General features: G+C 38.5%; 1 protein-coding gene across 4 annotated transcripts in view; it reads left to right on the top strand.

Moving 5' to 3' along the window:
* The window catches only part of LOC127850138 (uncharacterized), a 106,874-nt gene that overhangs the window by 10,410 nt on the left and 82,067 nt on the right, over nt 1–14,397 (top strand). For 2 of the 4 annotated variants that reach the window (XM_052382946.1, XM_052382942.1), the window contains exons 1-3: nt 2,953–3,040; nt 8,805–8,999; nt 11,350–13,013. In XM_052382946.1, coding sequence (XP_052238906.1) covers nt 2,985–3,040; nt 8,805–8,999; nt 11,350–13,013 — 1,915 coding nt within the window. In that variant the 5' untranslated portion in view covers nt 2,953–2,984. Of the gene's footprint in view, nt 1–2,952; nt 3,041–8,804; nt 9,000–11,349; nt 13,014–14,397 lie in introns of those variants that run through there. The other 2 variants (XM_052382943.1, XM_052382945.1) reach the window with 1 other exon arrangement.

Genomic DNA, 14,397 nt, shown 5'->3' on the forward strand with positions numbered 1-14,397 from the left:
GTTACAAATGAAGACAAGTCAGGTACGACATGGCGCGGGTACGATCTGGAACAGATTTTCTTTGACATAATTAACACAATAATTTAGGTGATTTAAGTGAATTCATACCTGCATCGATACCAGATGAGACGATTTCTCTTCCTGCCAAATAAATACTGTGTTTATCGTACTGTATCCGTAAAACTGCTGAAAAGATCGCTCCCGAATCCACCGTAACAACAATGTGATAATTCCGCGCAAAGGGGAGTAACTCTACTGCACATGTATAGTGGTGTTGGAAATAAATAAATATATATTATTTCACGCGCATATACCTGATACAAATGGTTAGGATTTATTAAAAAACACAATAATTGATTTATTGAAAGCTTAATTTCAAGTGAATCTGCCTTCTTTCTGCAAAATATTGGCCTTCGAATTTTTTACTTTCACTTTTGAGCAATGATTTTTTCTTTTCCGGTCATGGCAAGGTCAGATACCGCTTCTTTGGACATATCTCCTCCCACATATGCAAATTTTTCATTTGGATTACTTCTTTAATGCTCGTAGTGAAGCGTTAAAAACACCCCACATTTTTCAGTCAACTGTTTGCCTGAACACCGATTGTGCAATAATTTGCGCAGCAGGTGCGTGGTTATTGCCACACAGGTGGACTTAAAAAACTTGCAAGACCGGACTGAGATTCATAGGACCGAAACATCACGTAATCCAACTCAAATATATTGATATAATGATAATAAGAAAAATGAAATGGAAAAAAGCAACACAACACTGAACACTGTCAAATCAAAACACACTTGCAATATTGTAAATAAAAAATATTCAAACCAAACAAATAGTTTAAAACAAAGCTAATTCTCAATAAAAAATTCAATTATCCTCCAATAACGGTAAGTCGAGTGGTTGAGGAAACAAGTAAAATAATTTCTGAATTAAAGTAGCAAACTGCAGCAATACACGATTTACCTTCAGGGATTTATTCAATTCCTGTTAAATCCATGTAATAAATATTTATTTACAGCGTGTTTAACCAAGCAAAGCCCATAGTTCCATACACACCCCAAGAACATTACACTACGCGACCTGTGATTGTTGCCTTATTCGCGGAGTCAAGGCGGACAGTTTGCTTTTTGAGTGGAAAATCACAGCGATATCACATGATTAGTCACTCTGCCGTTGCGCGAGAGCAAGATAATCTTCGCGCTGATTCCCCTCAATTTTGAGGTGATTCGCCGTGATCGCAGTGGATAGCTGTGACATTGATGATTTGCCAATTCATGCATATAAACTGAATCGTATCGATAACTGTATACATAACGCTTTTCTAATGTTCACAATTATAAATTAATCCAACATAATTACATCACTTACGAAAAATAATCTTAAACATTTATGTCGGTTAATATGTTTGAGAATTTCATTAACACAAACATATGACTACGCCATTTTTCAGAAGTGTAAAGAGTACAGTGCATAATGTGGGACACATCTTTCATTTGACGAGCGTATTTTAATTATCCCCACGCTTTTTGAAAAAAAGGTGGGGATATTGTGGTGATCTCCGCCGTCCGTCCGTCCGTCTGTCCGTCCGTCCTGGCCACTATCTCCTCCTACACTAAAAGCACTAGAACCTTGAAATTTACACACATGGTAGCTATGAGCATATGTGCGACCCTGCACTATTTGGAATTTTGATCTGACCCCTGGGTCAAAAGTTATAGGGGTTGGGGTGGGGCCGCGTCAGAAATTATCACTCATTTTTTTAGGTTATTTTACATTTACTTCTTTATTTCTACACCGATTCACTAAATTGATACTGGACCTCACCTATGACAATACGGTCAATCTCAACCATGCATGGCCCCATTCCCAACCCTGGGGCGCCCCGCCCACATAGGCCACACCCACCAAAAATTTCCATTTACTATAATTTTTTCATTTCTACACGGATTCACTTCAAATTGATACTGAACTTTTGTTATGACATTAGGGTCAATCTCAACTATGCATGGCCCCCAATCCCAACCCTGGGGCGCCCGCCCACATAGGCCACACCCACCAAAAAATTCCATTTACTATAATTTTTTCATTTCTACACGGATTCACTTCAAATTGATACTGAACTTCTCTTATGACATTAGGGTCAATCTCAACTATGCATGTTCCCATAACCAACCCTGGGGCCCCGCCCACATAGACCACACCCACCCAAAATTGCCTTTACTATAATTTCTTCATTTCTACACCGATTCACTTCAAATTGATATTGAACTTCTCTTATGACAATACAGTCAATCTCAACTATGCATGGCCCCATTACCAACCCTGGGGCGCCCCGCCCACATAGACCACACCCACCCAAAATTGCCTTTTACTATAATTTCTTCATTTCTACACCGATTCACTTCAAATTGATACTGAACCTCTCTTATGACAATACGGTCAATCTCAACTATACATGGCCCCATTACCAACCCTGGGGCGCCCTGCCCACATATGTCACACCCACCCAAAATTGCCTTTTACTATAACTTCTTCATTTCTACACCAATTCACTTCTAATTGATGATGAACTTCTCTTATGACAATACGGTCAATCTCAGCTATGCATGGCCCCATTACCAACCCTGGGGCACACCTAGGTCAAACATTCGGCGTGGGGATACGCGTCGGCCTCTGCCGCGCCATTTCTAGTTTAGATTGAATTCAATACGATCTTACAAAAAACGTTTTATTGCGTCATACGCCTTCATGTAAAAAACCGTTTCCTCCTGGAAATTGTGCTATTTATGCATAATATTATCAAAACATTTTTGCGACACGTAAAGCGTTGTTACAAATTAATATTCATTTCAAAACATATATACCATAAGTATAAATGTTCCGTTAAATTCCCAAATGAGAATGATAATTTATAATCTGAAACACACTTCTGATGTTTTAATGTTAACGCGACGTTTACAAATGCTTCCAATATAGTCATCATGTATATTTCCCGACCAAAGAGCGCGAAAATTATGCGGCAATGTATAAGGTCAAGGTATAAGAGCGTGCAAGTATTGATTTTTTTTATACAAACTGCGTAGCGTAAAGCATTGAATTCTGTTGATTTTTGGTTTAATGTTTCTTTGGTATTTTTAAAACAATTATATCACCAACAATTTGATATTTCTTTTAAGGCCATTTCAACTCAAACACGCCGTATCTGTATCGTTACTGATAGAAGTAAAACATAATACCATGACAATTTTTGTTGTGAGAGACCATCTGAGTAAACGCCGAAAAATATATGCAAACTGTTATTTTTTGTCAATGCCCTTTGATCTTTTCTCGCACTTAATTTGCAGCGCCATCCTGTTGTTTCTGTTATTGTCACATCTTTTCACAGTTTGAACACGTACAAAGAGTGCCAATTAGACACTAGAACAAACACTATCACCCGCTGGACAGTACACAATAAATAATCAAATGTTGAGATTTTTTTGTTTTTGGCGTGAAAACCCATAGAAATGCAAGACCAATAAAATGTATGGAATATAGATAAATTTGTATAATTTTACTTCAAGTTATATTTTAAAATAATTTTACCTGTTTTTTCCTAATTTTTTAGCTCATCTATTTTTTGAAAAAAAATTATGAGCTATTGTCATCACCTTGGCGTCGGCGTTGGCGTCCGGTTAAGTTTTGCATTTAGGTCCACTTTTCTCATAAAGTATCAATGCTATTGCATTCAAACTTGGTACTTACTTACTATCATGAGGGGACTGGGAAGGCAAAGTTAGATAACTCTGGTGTGCATTTTGACAGAATTATGTGCCCTTTTTATACTTAGAAAATTGAAAATTTTGGTTAATTTTTGTGTTTTGGTCCATTTTATTCCTGAAGTATCAAAGCTATTGCTTTCATACTTGCAACACTTTCTAACTATCATAAGGGGACTGTGCAGGCAAAGTAATTTAACTCTGACTGGCATTTTGACAGAATTATGTGCCCTTTTTATACATAGAACATTGAAAATTTGGTTAAGTTTTGTGTCCACTTTATTCCTACAGTATCAAAGCTATTGCTTTCATACTTGCAACACTTATAAACTATCATAAGGGGACTGTGCAGGCAAAGTTATGTAACTCTAACTGGAATTTGGATGGAATTATGGGCCCTTTATACTTAGAAAATTGAAAATTTGGTGTTAAGTTTGTGTTTTGGTTTCTTTTTACCCCTAAAGTATCATAGATATTGCTTTCATACTTAGAACACTCGCTAACTATCATAAGGGTACAGTAAAAGGACAAGTTGCATAACTCTGGTTGTCATTTTTACGGAATTATGGCCCTTTTTTAACTTAGTAACTTTGAATATATGGTTAAATTTTGTGTTTCGATCCACTTTACTTCTTAAGTATCAAGGCTATTGCTTTCAAACTTCAAATACTTTCATGCTATCATGAGGTTACTGTACCTGGAAAGTTGAATTTTACCTTGACCTTTGAATGACCTTGACTCTCAAGGTAAAATGATTAAATTTTGCTAAAATTGCCATAACTTCTTTATTTATGATTAGATTTGATTGATACTTTGACAAAACTACTCTTACCTGACATACCACAATAGACTCCACCCAAACCATCCCCCGTGCCCCGCCATTTTTTTAAACATTTTATAAATCACCCCACCCCACATTATTATCCCCTGTCATCCTCCACCCCCCCCTACCCCCCTCCACCCCCCCCTCCAATTTTTTTTTAAACATCTTATAAATTACCACACCCCACATTATACCCCCCTTTCACTCCTCCCTACCCCCCACCCCCCCAATTTTTGTTTATAATATCTTATGAATTACCCCACCCCACATTGTTACGCCCTCTCACCCTTCTACCCGCCTTACCCCCTCCCCGTCCCACCCCATCACATTTTTTTTAAACATTTTATTAATTACCTCACCCGAATTATACCCCCTTTCACCCTCTACCCTCACACGCCCCACCCCCCCACCCCCCCCATTTTTTTTTGTTGTTGTCTTATCAAGAGGGCACATTTGGTATTGCCGTTTGAAATAAATTACAATAACATGTAGCAATATGCATCACACCACTTTGTTTTCTCAATCACATTGCAGTGTAAAAAGATGTAGCATTCCAAAAAAAGAAGAACATTTTTCCAAACCTAATTTTTGTTTCTTTCATATTCTTGTTCTTTTGTGTCTTTCTTATCCAAATTTTGTTTCGCCTAATTTTTTCGTATGTACAATTATTTTACTACCCAAAATGTCCAACAATCGTACCAAAGTCAAAATCTGTTTAAGACTACTTATAAAACTATGCAAATAAATATGTGGGACTTCGTTCATAAATTCTTTGTACATAAAGGAAGTGGAATGCATCTAATTTAATACAGCTATTGTTTCTATGTCATTATACATGTACATATACTAATGCACTGGAGAGCCTGTTTTTTATCTTTAGATGAGCCAAGTGTACCAACTGTGTTTTGTTGTATCAAATGAACAGTGCAATGAAACTGTTTCCATGGCAACTTTGATTTAGTGCAGTTTATAACATCCATCCATAAAGGAGACATAACATTGATAAATTTCTTGCATCTTTTCACAATAGGGTGTCATTATTTTGATATGTGTACATACAGTTCTACTCAGTTACTCCCAGGACGGCTAGATTTTAGCCATCGGCTTATCAGCAGAACTAATTAGTGTTAACTGTTCTGTGGTCATAAAGCACAATCCCCCTGTCAGGCTGACAACAGCCTGCTTGGCGATAATAAATGAACCTAGGTGTTATATCTGGCCAAATCTGAATATGCTGCAACATGTTTCAGAGAGTTATCGACCAGTGTAATTATCAGTTGTGCCAAATATTCATAGCCAATACAACATTTATTTTGATATTTATGCCCCCCTTCGAAGAAGAGGGGGTATATTGCTTTGCTCATGTCGGTCGGTCTGTCAGTCCGTCCACCAGGTGGTTGTCAGATGATAACTCAAGAATGCTTGGGCCTAGGATCATGAAACTTCATAGGTACATTGATCATGACTCGCAGATGACCCCTATTGATTTTGAGGTCACTAGGTCAAAGGTCAAGGTCACGGTGACCGACATAGTAAAATGGTTTCCGGATGATAACTCAAGAACGCTTAGGCCTAGGATCATGAAACTCGATAGGTAGATTGATCATGACTCGCAGATGACCCCTATTGATTTTCAGGTCACTAGGTCAAAGGTCAAGGTCACAGTGACCCGAAATAGTAAAATGGTTTCCCGATGATAACTCAAGAACGCTTAGGTCTAGGATCATGAAACTTGATAGGTAGATTGATCAGGACTTGCAGATGACCCCTATTGATTTTGAGGTCACTAGGTCAAAGGTCAAGGTCACAGTGACCCGAAATAGTAAAATGGTTTCCGGATGATAACAAGAACGCATACGCCTAGGATCATGAAACTTGATACATGTAGGTAGATTGATCATGACTCGCATATGACCCCTATTTATTTTCAGGTCACTAGGTCAAAGGTCAAGGTCACGATGACCCGAAATAGTAAAATGGTTTCCGGATGATAACTGAAGAACGCTTATTCCTAGGATCATGAAACTTGATAGGTAGATTGATCATGACTCGCAGATGACCCCTATTGATTTTCAGGTCACTAGGTCAAAGGTCAAGGTCACGTTGACCCGAAATAGTAAAATGGTGTCCGGATGATAACTCAAGAATGCTTATGGCTAGGATCATGAAACTTCATAGGCACATTGATCATGACTGGCAGATGACCCCTATTGATTTTCAGGTCACTAGGTCAAAGGTCAAGGTCACAGTGACAAAAAACATATTCACACAATGGCTCTCATGACAACGGAGAGCCCATATGGGGGGCATGCATGTTTTACAAACAGCCCTTGTTTGAATGATTATAAAGATTTATATCAAATTTAGTATTTCCCTAATCAGTGGACTTTTGGTGTGGAAAAAAAGGCTAATGAATATATTTTCCCAATTTCATGAAAATGTCGATAAAATTCCCAATTCCAAAGCCATGGGCTATCTTCACAAAAAGTGGGAAAAAAACCTGCAATGGAGGCGCTAAAACATTGACAAAACTGGAAAACAACCAGAAGTCCCTGTTAACACCTACCGTTAACCGCGGACACCTCCCTTTACCAGCTATCCGTTATGTGGTCAACAGCCCAATGTAAGCTTTCAATGTAGAAGTGCACAAACACAAACAAAGACAGTTTTGCAAATTTTATTCAAACATTTTATTTTTTGGTAAAAATCTGTTGCTACCCGTTCATATCAGCCGTTGAGTATCCAGAGCTCTCCTTTGACCCGAGCTCCCGGGTTTTGACTCTTGAAAATTGCCGAAGACCCCTGTTTGACTCATGAGAAAATTATGTCATGCGTCACATTTGACCCGGGGGAATATACCGACTTGAGTCAACAAGATCAAAATTTGTTAAGATTAAGCGATAATTGGCTTGGGACGGAGTATGTCTTTTGGTAGACGCTAACAGTTATCGCCCATTTACAATCATTGACGCATACATCAAAGGTCACACATTTGTAGAAATATTTATTATTTAGCCATTATTTTAACGTTCCATAACTCTTCTCCATCTTCTTCCTTGCTGTGTGTCATATGTAAGATATGCCTAGGGTTATGGCCAAGGTTCATGTCTAGGGTTTAGGTCAATGTCACATAATATACATGTGTACTTCATGTAAGGTCATACGATTCACAAGGTCAAGGTTACACAAATGCTTCATGTAAGGTTGTAAGCTAAACCCCTAAACTGACCAGCATTTTTTCAAGAATTATGTATACATCTTTGTACTAAGAAATTACAGGTTAGAGATTTTGTGCTCCAACAAGGGAGAGCATTAAGTTGCTAACTTATCTCTTTTTATTTATTCGCTCACCTGAGCACTATGTGCTCATGGTGAGCTTTTGTGATTGTCTTATGTCCGTCGTCCATCATGCGGCGTCAACATTTGCCTTGTTAACACTCTAGATGCCACATTTATTGTCCAATGTTCATGAAATTTGGTCAGAAGATTTGTCTCAATGATATCTTGGGTGAGTTCAAAAATGCTTACGTTTGCTTGTAAAACATGGCTGCCAAGGGGCGGGGCATTTTTCCTTATATGGCTAAATATGTCTAAAGTAAAACCTTGTTAACACTCTAGAGGCCACATTTTCCGATCTTCATGAAACCTGGTCAGAAGATTTGTCCAAATAATCTTGTAATCTCAGGTGAGCGACTATGGGCCCTTCAGACCCTCTTGTTTATGATATTTGGTACAGAAAATACACAGATATCTTTTTAAAGATATTTCTTGTTATATTGATCGAGAATGTAACCAGTCTCCCAGTTTCGCTGAATGGGTCAAGTTCCCCACGGGTACTACTTCCCCGTACTGCAATTTTTTTTCTCACCCAAAATTTTTCGTACCCAATTTTTTTTCGTACCAAATTTTTTTTCGTTTCCCTTTTTTTTTTCGAACCCAATTTTTTGGGTTACCCAAATTTTTTGTCCGACCCAATTTTTTTTTAACCAAGTTATTTGGCACAATTTTTGCACTCACAATTTTTGTAGCCATTTTTGATTCGTACCCAAAATGTTTGTACCCACATGCACAATTTTGGTGATGTAGATAAACTTTAATTGATGCGTTTATATACATTCTTTTCAAAAGCATCGTCACATCATTACTGTCAGTACATGTACTTTGATTTGTAAAATGTCTTCAGTCTTGTTTCACCACATGAGAAACATATTTTTTCTCAGGAGGATGCCCAAGCTAAAAAAACGTTCTTATCAGCAGAAGAATGCTGCCAGGAGGGAGATGATAAGGCAGAAAAGGATTTCAGAGAAGGGTGGTGGTGATGGAGTTCTTAAGAACTCTGGTAAACCTATTTTTGAGGGTCTGAAAAGCCCTTCAGATTCCCAAGGGTCTGCATCATCTAACGAAAGATCACAAAGGTGAGCAAATAGGCCTTTCAGGCCCTCTTGTTTATTTATATGGCGCGGGATATCAATTCAACGAGTTTGCTTGTTACAACTTGTGACAGATTACAACATGCAGTGTCTTGAAATATTATCCATCATTGTAACAAGGTCTTGTTATACCCCCACAAACGAAGTTTAGAGGGGTATATAGGATTGAGCTTGTCTGTCGGTCGGTCCATATTAAGTGTCCGCACTCTAATTATCCCCACGCTTTTTGAAAAAAAGGTGGGGATATTGTGGTGATCTCCGCCGTCCGTCCGTCCGTCTGTCCGTCCGTCTGTCCGTCCGTCCTGGCCACTATCTCCTCCTACACTAAAAGCACTAGAACCTTGAAATTTACACACATGGTAGCTATGAGCATATGTGCGACCCTGCACTATTTGGAATTTTGATCTGACCCCTGGGTCAAAAGTTATAGGGGTTGGGGTGGGGCTGCGTCAGAAATTATCACTCATTTTTTTAGGTTATTTTACATTTACTTCTTTATTTCTACACCGATTCACTTCAAATTGATACTGGACCTCACCTATGACAATACGGTCAATCTCAACCATGCATGGCCCCATTCCCAACCCTGGGGCGCCCCGCCCACATAGGCCACACCCACCAAAAATTTCCATTTACTATAATTTTTTCATTTCTACACGGATTCACTTCAAATTGATACTTAACTTTTGTTATGACATTAGGGTCAATCTCAACTATGCATGGCCCCAATCCCAACCCTGGGGCGCCCGCCCACATAGGCCACACCCACCAAAAAATTCCATTTACTATAATTTTTTCATTTCTACACGGATTCACTTCAAATTGATACTGAACTTCTCTTATGACATTAGGGTCAATCTCAACTATGCATGGCCCCATAACCAACCCTGGGGCCCCGCCCACATAGACCACACCCACCCAAAATTGCCTTTACTATAATTTCTTCATTTCTACACCGATTCACTTCAAATTGATATTGAACTTCTCTTATGACAATACAGTCAATCTCAACTATGCATGGCCCCATTACCAACCCTGGGGCGCCCCGCCCACATAGACCACACCCACCCAAAATTGCCTTTTACTATAATTTCTTCATTTCTACACCGATTCACTTCAAATTGATACTGAACCTCTCTTATGACAATACGGTCAATCTCAACTATGCATGGCCCCATTACCAACCCTGGGGCGCCCTGCCCACATATGTCACACCCACCCAAAATTGCCTTTTACTATAACTTCTTCATTTCTACACCAATTCACTTCTAATTGATGATGAACTTCTCTTATGACAATACGGTCAATCTCAGCTATGCATGGCCCCATTACCAACCCTGGGGCACACCTAGGTCAAACATTCGGCGTGGGGATACGCGTCGGCCTCTGCCGCGCCATTTCTAGTTCAAGTTGTTTTCATTCGATCTTCACCAAACTTGGTCAGATGTTGTATCTAGATGATGTGTAGGTCAAGTTCGAATATAGGTCATGCCCGGTCATAAACTAGGTCACGGGGTCACTTAGTGCGTTTTAAACATTGGGCATGGTGTCCACTCTCTAATTCAAGTAGTTTTCATCCCATCTTCACCAAATTTGGTCAGAAGTTGTATCTAGATGATTTCTAGGTCAAGTACTAATATGGGTCATGCCGGGTCATAAACTAGGTCACCGGGTCACTTGGTGCCTTTTAAACATTGAGCATGGTGTCCGCTCTCTAATTAAAGTAGTTTTCATCCCATTTTCACCAAACTTGGTCAGAAGTTGTATCTAGATGATGTCTAGGTAAAGTTCGAATATGGGTCATGCCGTGTCATAAACTAGGTCATGGGGTCAATTGCATGTAATGTGTTTTAATCATTGAGCATGGTGTCCACTCTCTTATCCAAGTAGTTTTCATTAGAGCTTTACCAAACTTGGTCAGAAGTTGTATCTAGATGATGTCTAGGCAAAGTTTGAACATGGATCATGGCAGGTCATAAACTAGGTCATGGGCTCACTTAGTGCGTTTTAAACATTAAGCATGGTGTCTGCTCTCTAATTCAAGAAGTTTTCATCCGATCTTCACCAAACTAGGGGGTATTCGTCACAACTGTGACAGAGCTCTAGTTAAGTCTGAATTTTAAAAATAGAAGATGATAGATGTTTTAATAGTATGCAAAAAACAATATTGTTTTTTATACACAAAAAAATAGGTAACAAGATTAGTATTTGCTTTACTTTATGATTGCAACTGTCAAGGGAGTGGCAATATTTTCACACATTTATACGTGTTGTGATTATATCTGTCTCATGAATCTGCCTATGAATGAACGCGTTATCTGTAAATTATTTGCAGAATGACACGGACACCGAAAATTCCTCTTCTGTCAGCCTCCAAAAAGTACAAAAGAAAAAAACCTGTGACAGAATGCAATACCATGAAAAAGGACACGGAAAGCGACAGTAGGCTTATAAAGGGATTTTATTCCACTACCCAATCAGTTAGGGTGTGTGTGGAGACCTTAAATTCAGACCGAGCGCTAGATAACTCTGTTTGTGTCAAAATTGAGACGGATGAATGGTATAATACGGCTGCTGGTTTTAATTCTGCTTGTGTTAAATTAGAACAGGTTCAAGGGGACGAGATACATTCAGATCACAAAAAACAAGATAGCTTCAATTTAGTACATGAACAAACAGGATGTTTACAGATGGATCAATGTAAAGTTATGCATGTTCAGACTGCCCCTTTCAGTCATTCAGGAAGTGTTTCCTTACTTCAGAATATGATGACTGAGAATTCTGCAGAACAGCATTTTCCCATTGCAAGCAATTCATCTCTGCATGCAAATGCGCTTGTATGCACTTCAAATGTGGAAACAATGCCAAATTACCAACTGAGTCCATCAGATGCTTCAACCGAAGCTGATGACCGACTTTTTTTGCAGAGCTGGTATGGCCTGCCTTCTGAGAATCATAATGATCATTCAATAGATGGAAGTGTAAGCGATGTTAAACCAGTTCTCTCAACTCTGGACAAAAACACTTTGCATGGAAATGGACAGCATGGGTGTATTTGTAACCCTGGTTCAGGTATTGTGCCATCTGTTGTGTCTCCTTCATGGCCTACAGTTGACAGCCAACCTACTGACCCTACCCAGGTAGTAAATATTCCTCTGCCAAGCTCTTCAACTCAGAGTACACAGCCCCAATACTTCCAGCACCAGCAGCCACAACTAGTAACCACAGTTAAGATCCCGCATTGTGGGGGCATGGCCGAACCAGTGTTTGATGAAAAACAGGATACTGGTGATCAAACACTTGAGGAAAACAAGCTTTTGGTTTTAAACGAATTGCAGCTTAGCCTGTTTGGTTCTAAAGAAGATTTATTAGCTTTTGAAAATGGAAACTTGTTGCCAAGTGTACAACATTTTTTCTCTGATTTAACTCCTGCCATTAATTTTGCTTCCAAAACTGACGCAAATTTGTTATGCACTTTACCAGTTCAGGATTTGCCTACGAGTGTAAGCATCCCTTCTGTTGTTGGCAGTTCAGTGACAGCTGACAGTCGTAAATCTACTGATGCTGTGGGTGAAAGGGCTAGTAAATCAGTTAAAAAGGACGTTCCCATAAACCAATCCATTGGCTTGTCAAGTGATGTAACTGAAAGTATGGACCAAAAAGTTGCAATATTACCTTTGAATGCTCTGCATGTGCCAATGCCTTTACTTAGTTGTGATTCAAAATCAAATCAATTACAAGGAACTTCTGACAGTCAGAGAGATGGAATGTCTTTGTCTGTAAGTTCTAAAAGGACAGAATTTGCAGTGACATCTGAGATCAATTCAAATCTAGCAGCAGAATCTGCTGAATCATCTGATGATGACTGTGTGGAGATATTCATTGGAAGAAACAAAAGGAAAAGAAATAGCCATCAGTCAACTCATCCGTCACCAAAGAGGGTTAGAGATCAAGGTTCGTCAAGAGGCGTAGTCCAGCCCACAGGTGCTTCAACAAGAGGTAATGTAGATTGATTTATTTTCGTTGACATGCTATTTGCTTTATTCACAAAATCAAATCTGGTGTGTTCTTTTGATCTAATCAGTGATTTGTTGTGCACGGAATTACCGCCGATATTCTGCTCCTTCCCAATTGCAAAAATGAATGTTTTTTCTGAAAAATTCTGACCAAAATTTCCCCCCGAAAAAGCCACATTTCCCAATAAACCCCAAAAATTATTATGTTATACAGCTATTATGTCATAGAACAAGTGCCAACAGTGCATGTTGAGTTGTACCCGAATGACAACTGACCTAAGTATTGGTTTGCAAATTTAGTGGAATATTTACAATTTTACACATCTCTATATTGCGGATGATACCGGAGATAGTTGAAGTATCACAATTGAGCAGGCCTGTTTTTAATGTCATCATTAAAGATGGCAGCAAGCAGACAAGAAATTACGATAAACGGCAAAAATAACAAATAACAATCAAATTAACTGCAGATACATGTATCATACCATACATGTAATTAGGGAAAAATGTAATGCAATTGTCAGTTAACAATAAAAACTAGGTTTAAGATACAAACAACAAATATTTATTTAAATCTGCACAGTCAATGTGTATCACAGATACCAGTTTTGGAAAATTGGAGTTCAGTCTAATTGCAAAGGGAAAACATTTAAGACAAGTGCGGTAATTACTCAAGTTTTTGGACACTTAAATTTTTTATTTTTTTTCATGTTCAAAAATTAAGATACGAAAAATATAAAAAAAAATACAGAGACATTAATTAAGGTGTCTAAAATAATTATTATATTAGATTATAGAATGAATGCAATACATCAATGTACAATAATTATCTTGTGATAAACTCTTTTTTAAGCTCTGCTGTTTTTCGCAGAAAATCCGAGGCACTGTCATATACCAGTAATAGCCAGCTTGTCGTGTCGTGTCGTCCGTGTCGTGCTAAAACCTTAACATTTTGTCAAGGTTTGGAACATTGGCTATAAAATCAAAGTGCTTCCACCTACAACTTTGAAACTTCATAATTATGTAGCTTTACCTTGATGAGTTCTACACGCCTCACCCATATTTGGGTCACTAGTTCAAAGGTCAAGGTCACTGTGACCTTTAAAAAAATTTTTTTTAAATTCTAACAAGCTTTCATTAATTAAAAAATGCGCCCGCAGCCGAGCGTTGGCACCTGTTATGCGGTGCTCTTGATTATGCCCCCGGATCGAATGTCATTCTTTAAGGTCAAAGGTCAAATATATGGCTTCAAAGCAACGCAGTAGAAGGCATTATGTTTCTGACAAATACATCTCTTGTTCTTTTTACAAAATACATACAACTTCACAGGTTTGCTAACTCTTACCTGAAATGCTATACATGTAGAA

The sequence above is a fragment of the Dreissena polymorpha genome, chromosome 11 (assembly GCF_020536995.1).
Source record: "Dreissena polymorpha isolate Duluth1 chromosome 11, UMN_Dpol_1.0, whole genome shotgun sequence".
NCBI lineage: Eukaryota > Metazoa > Mollusca > Bivalvia > Myida > Dreissenidae > Dreissena > Dreissena polymorpha.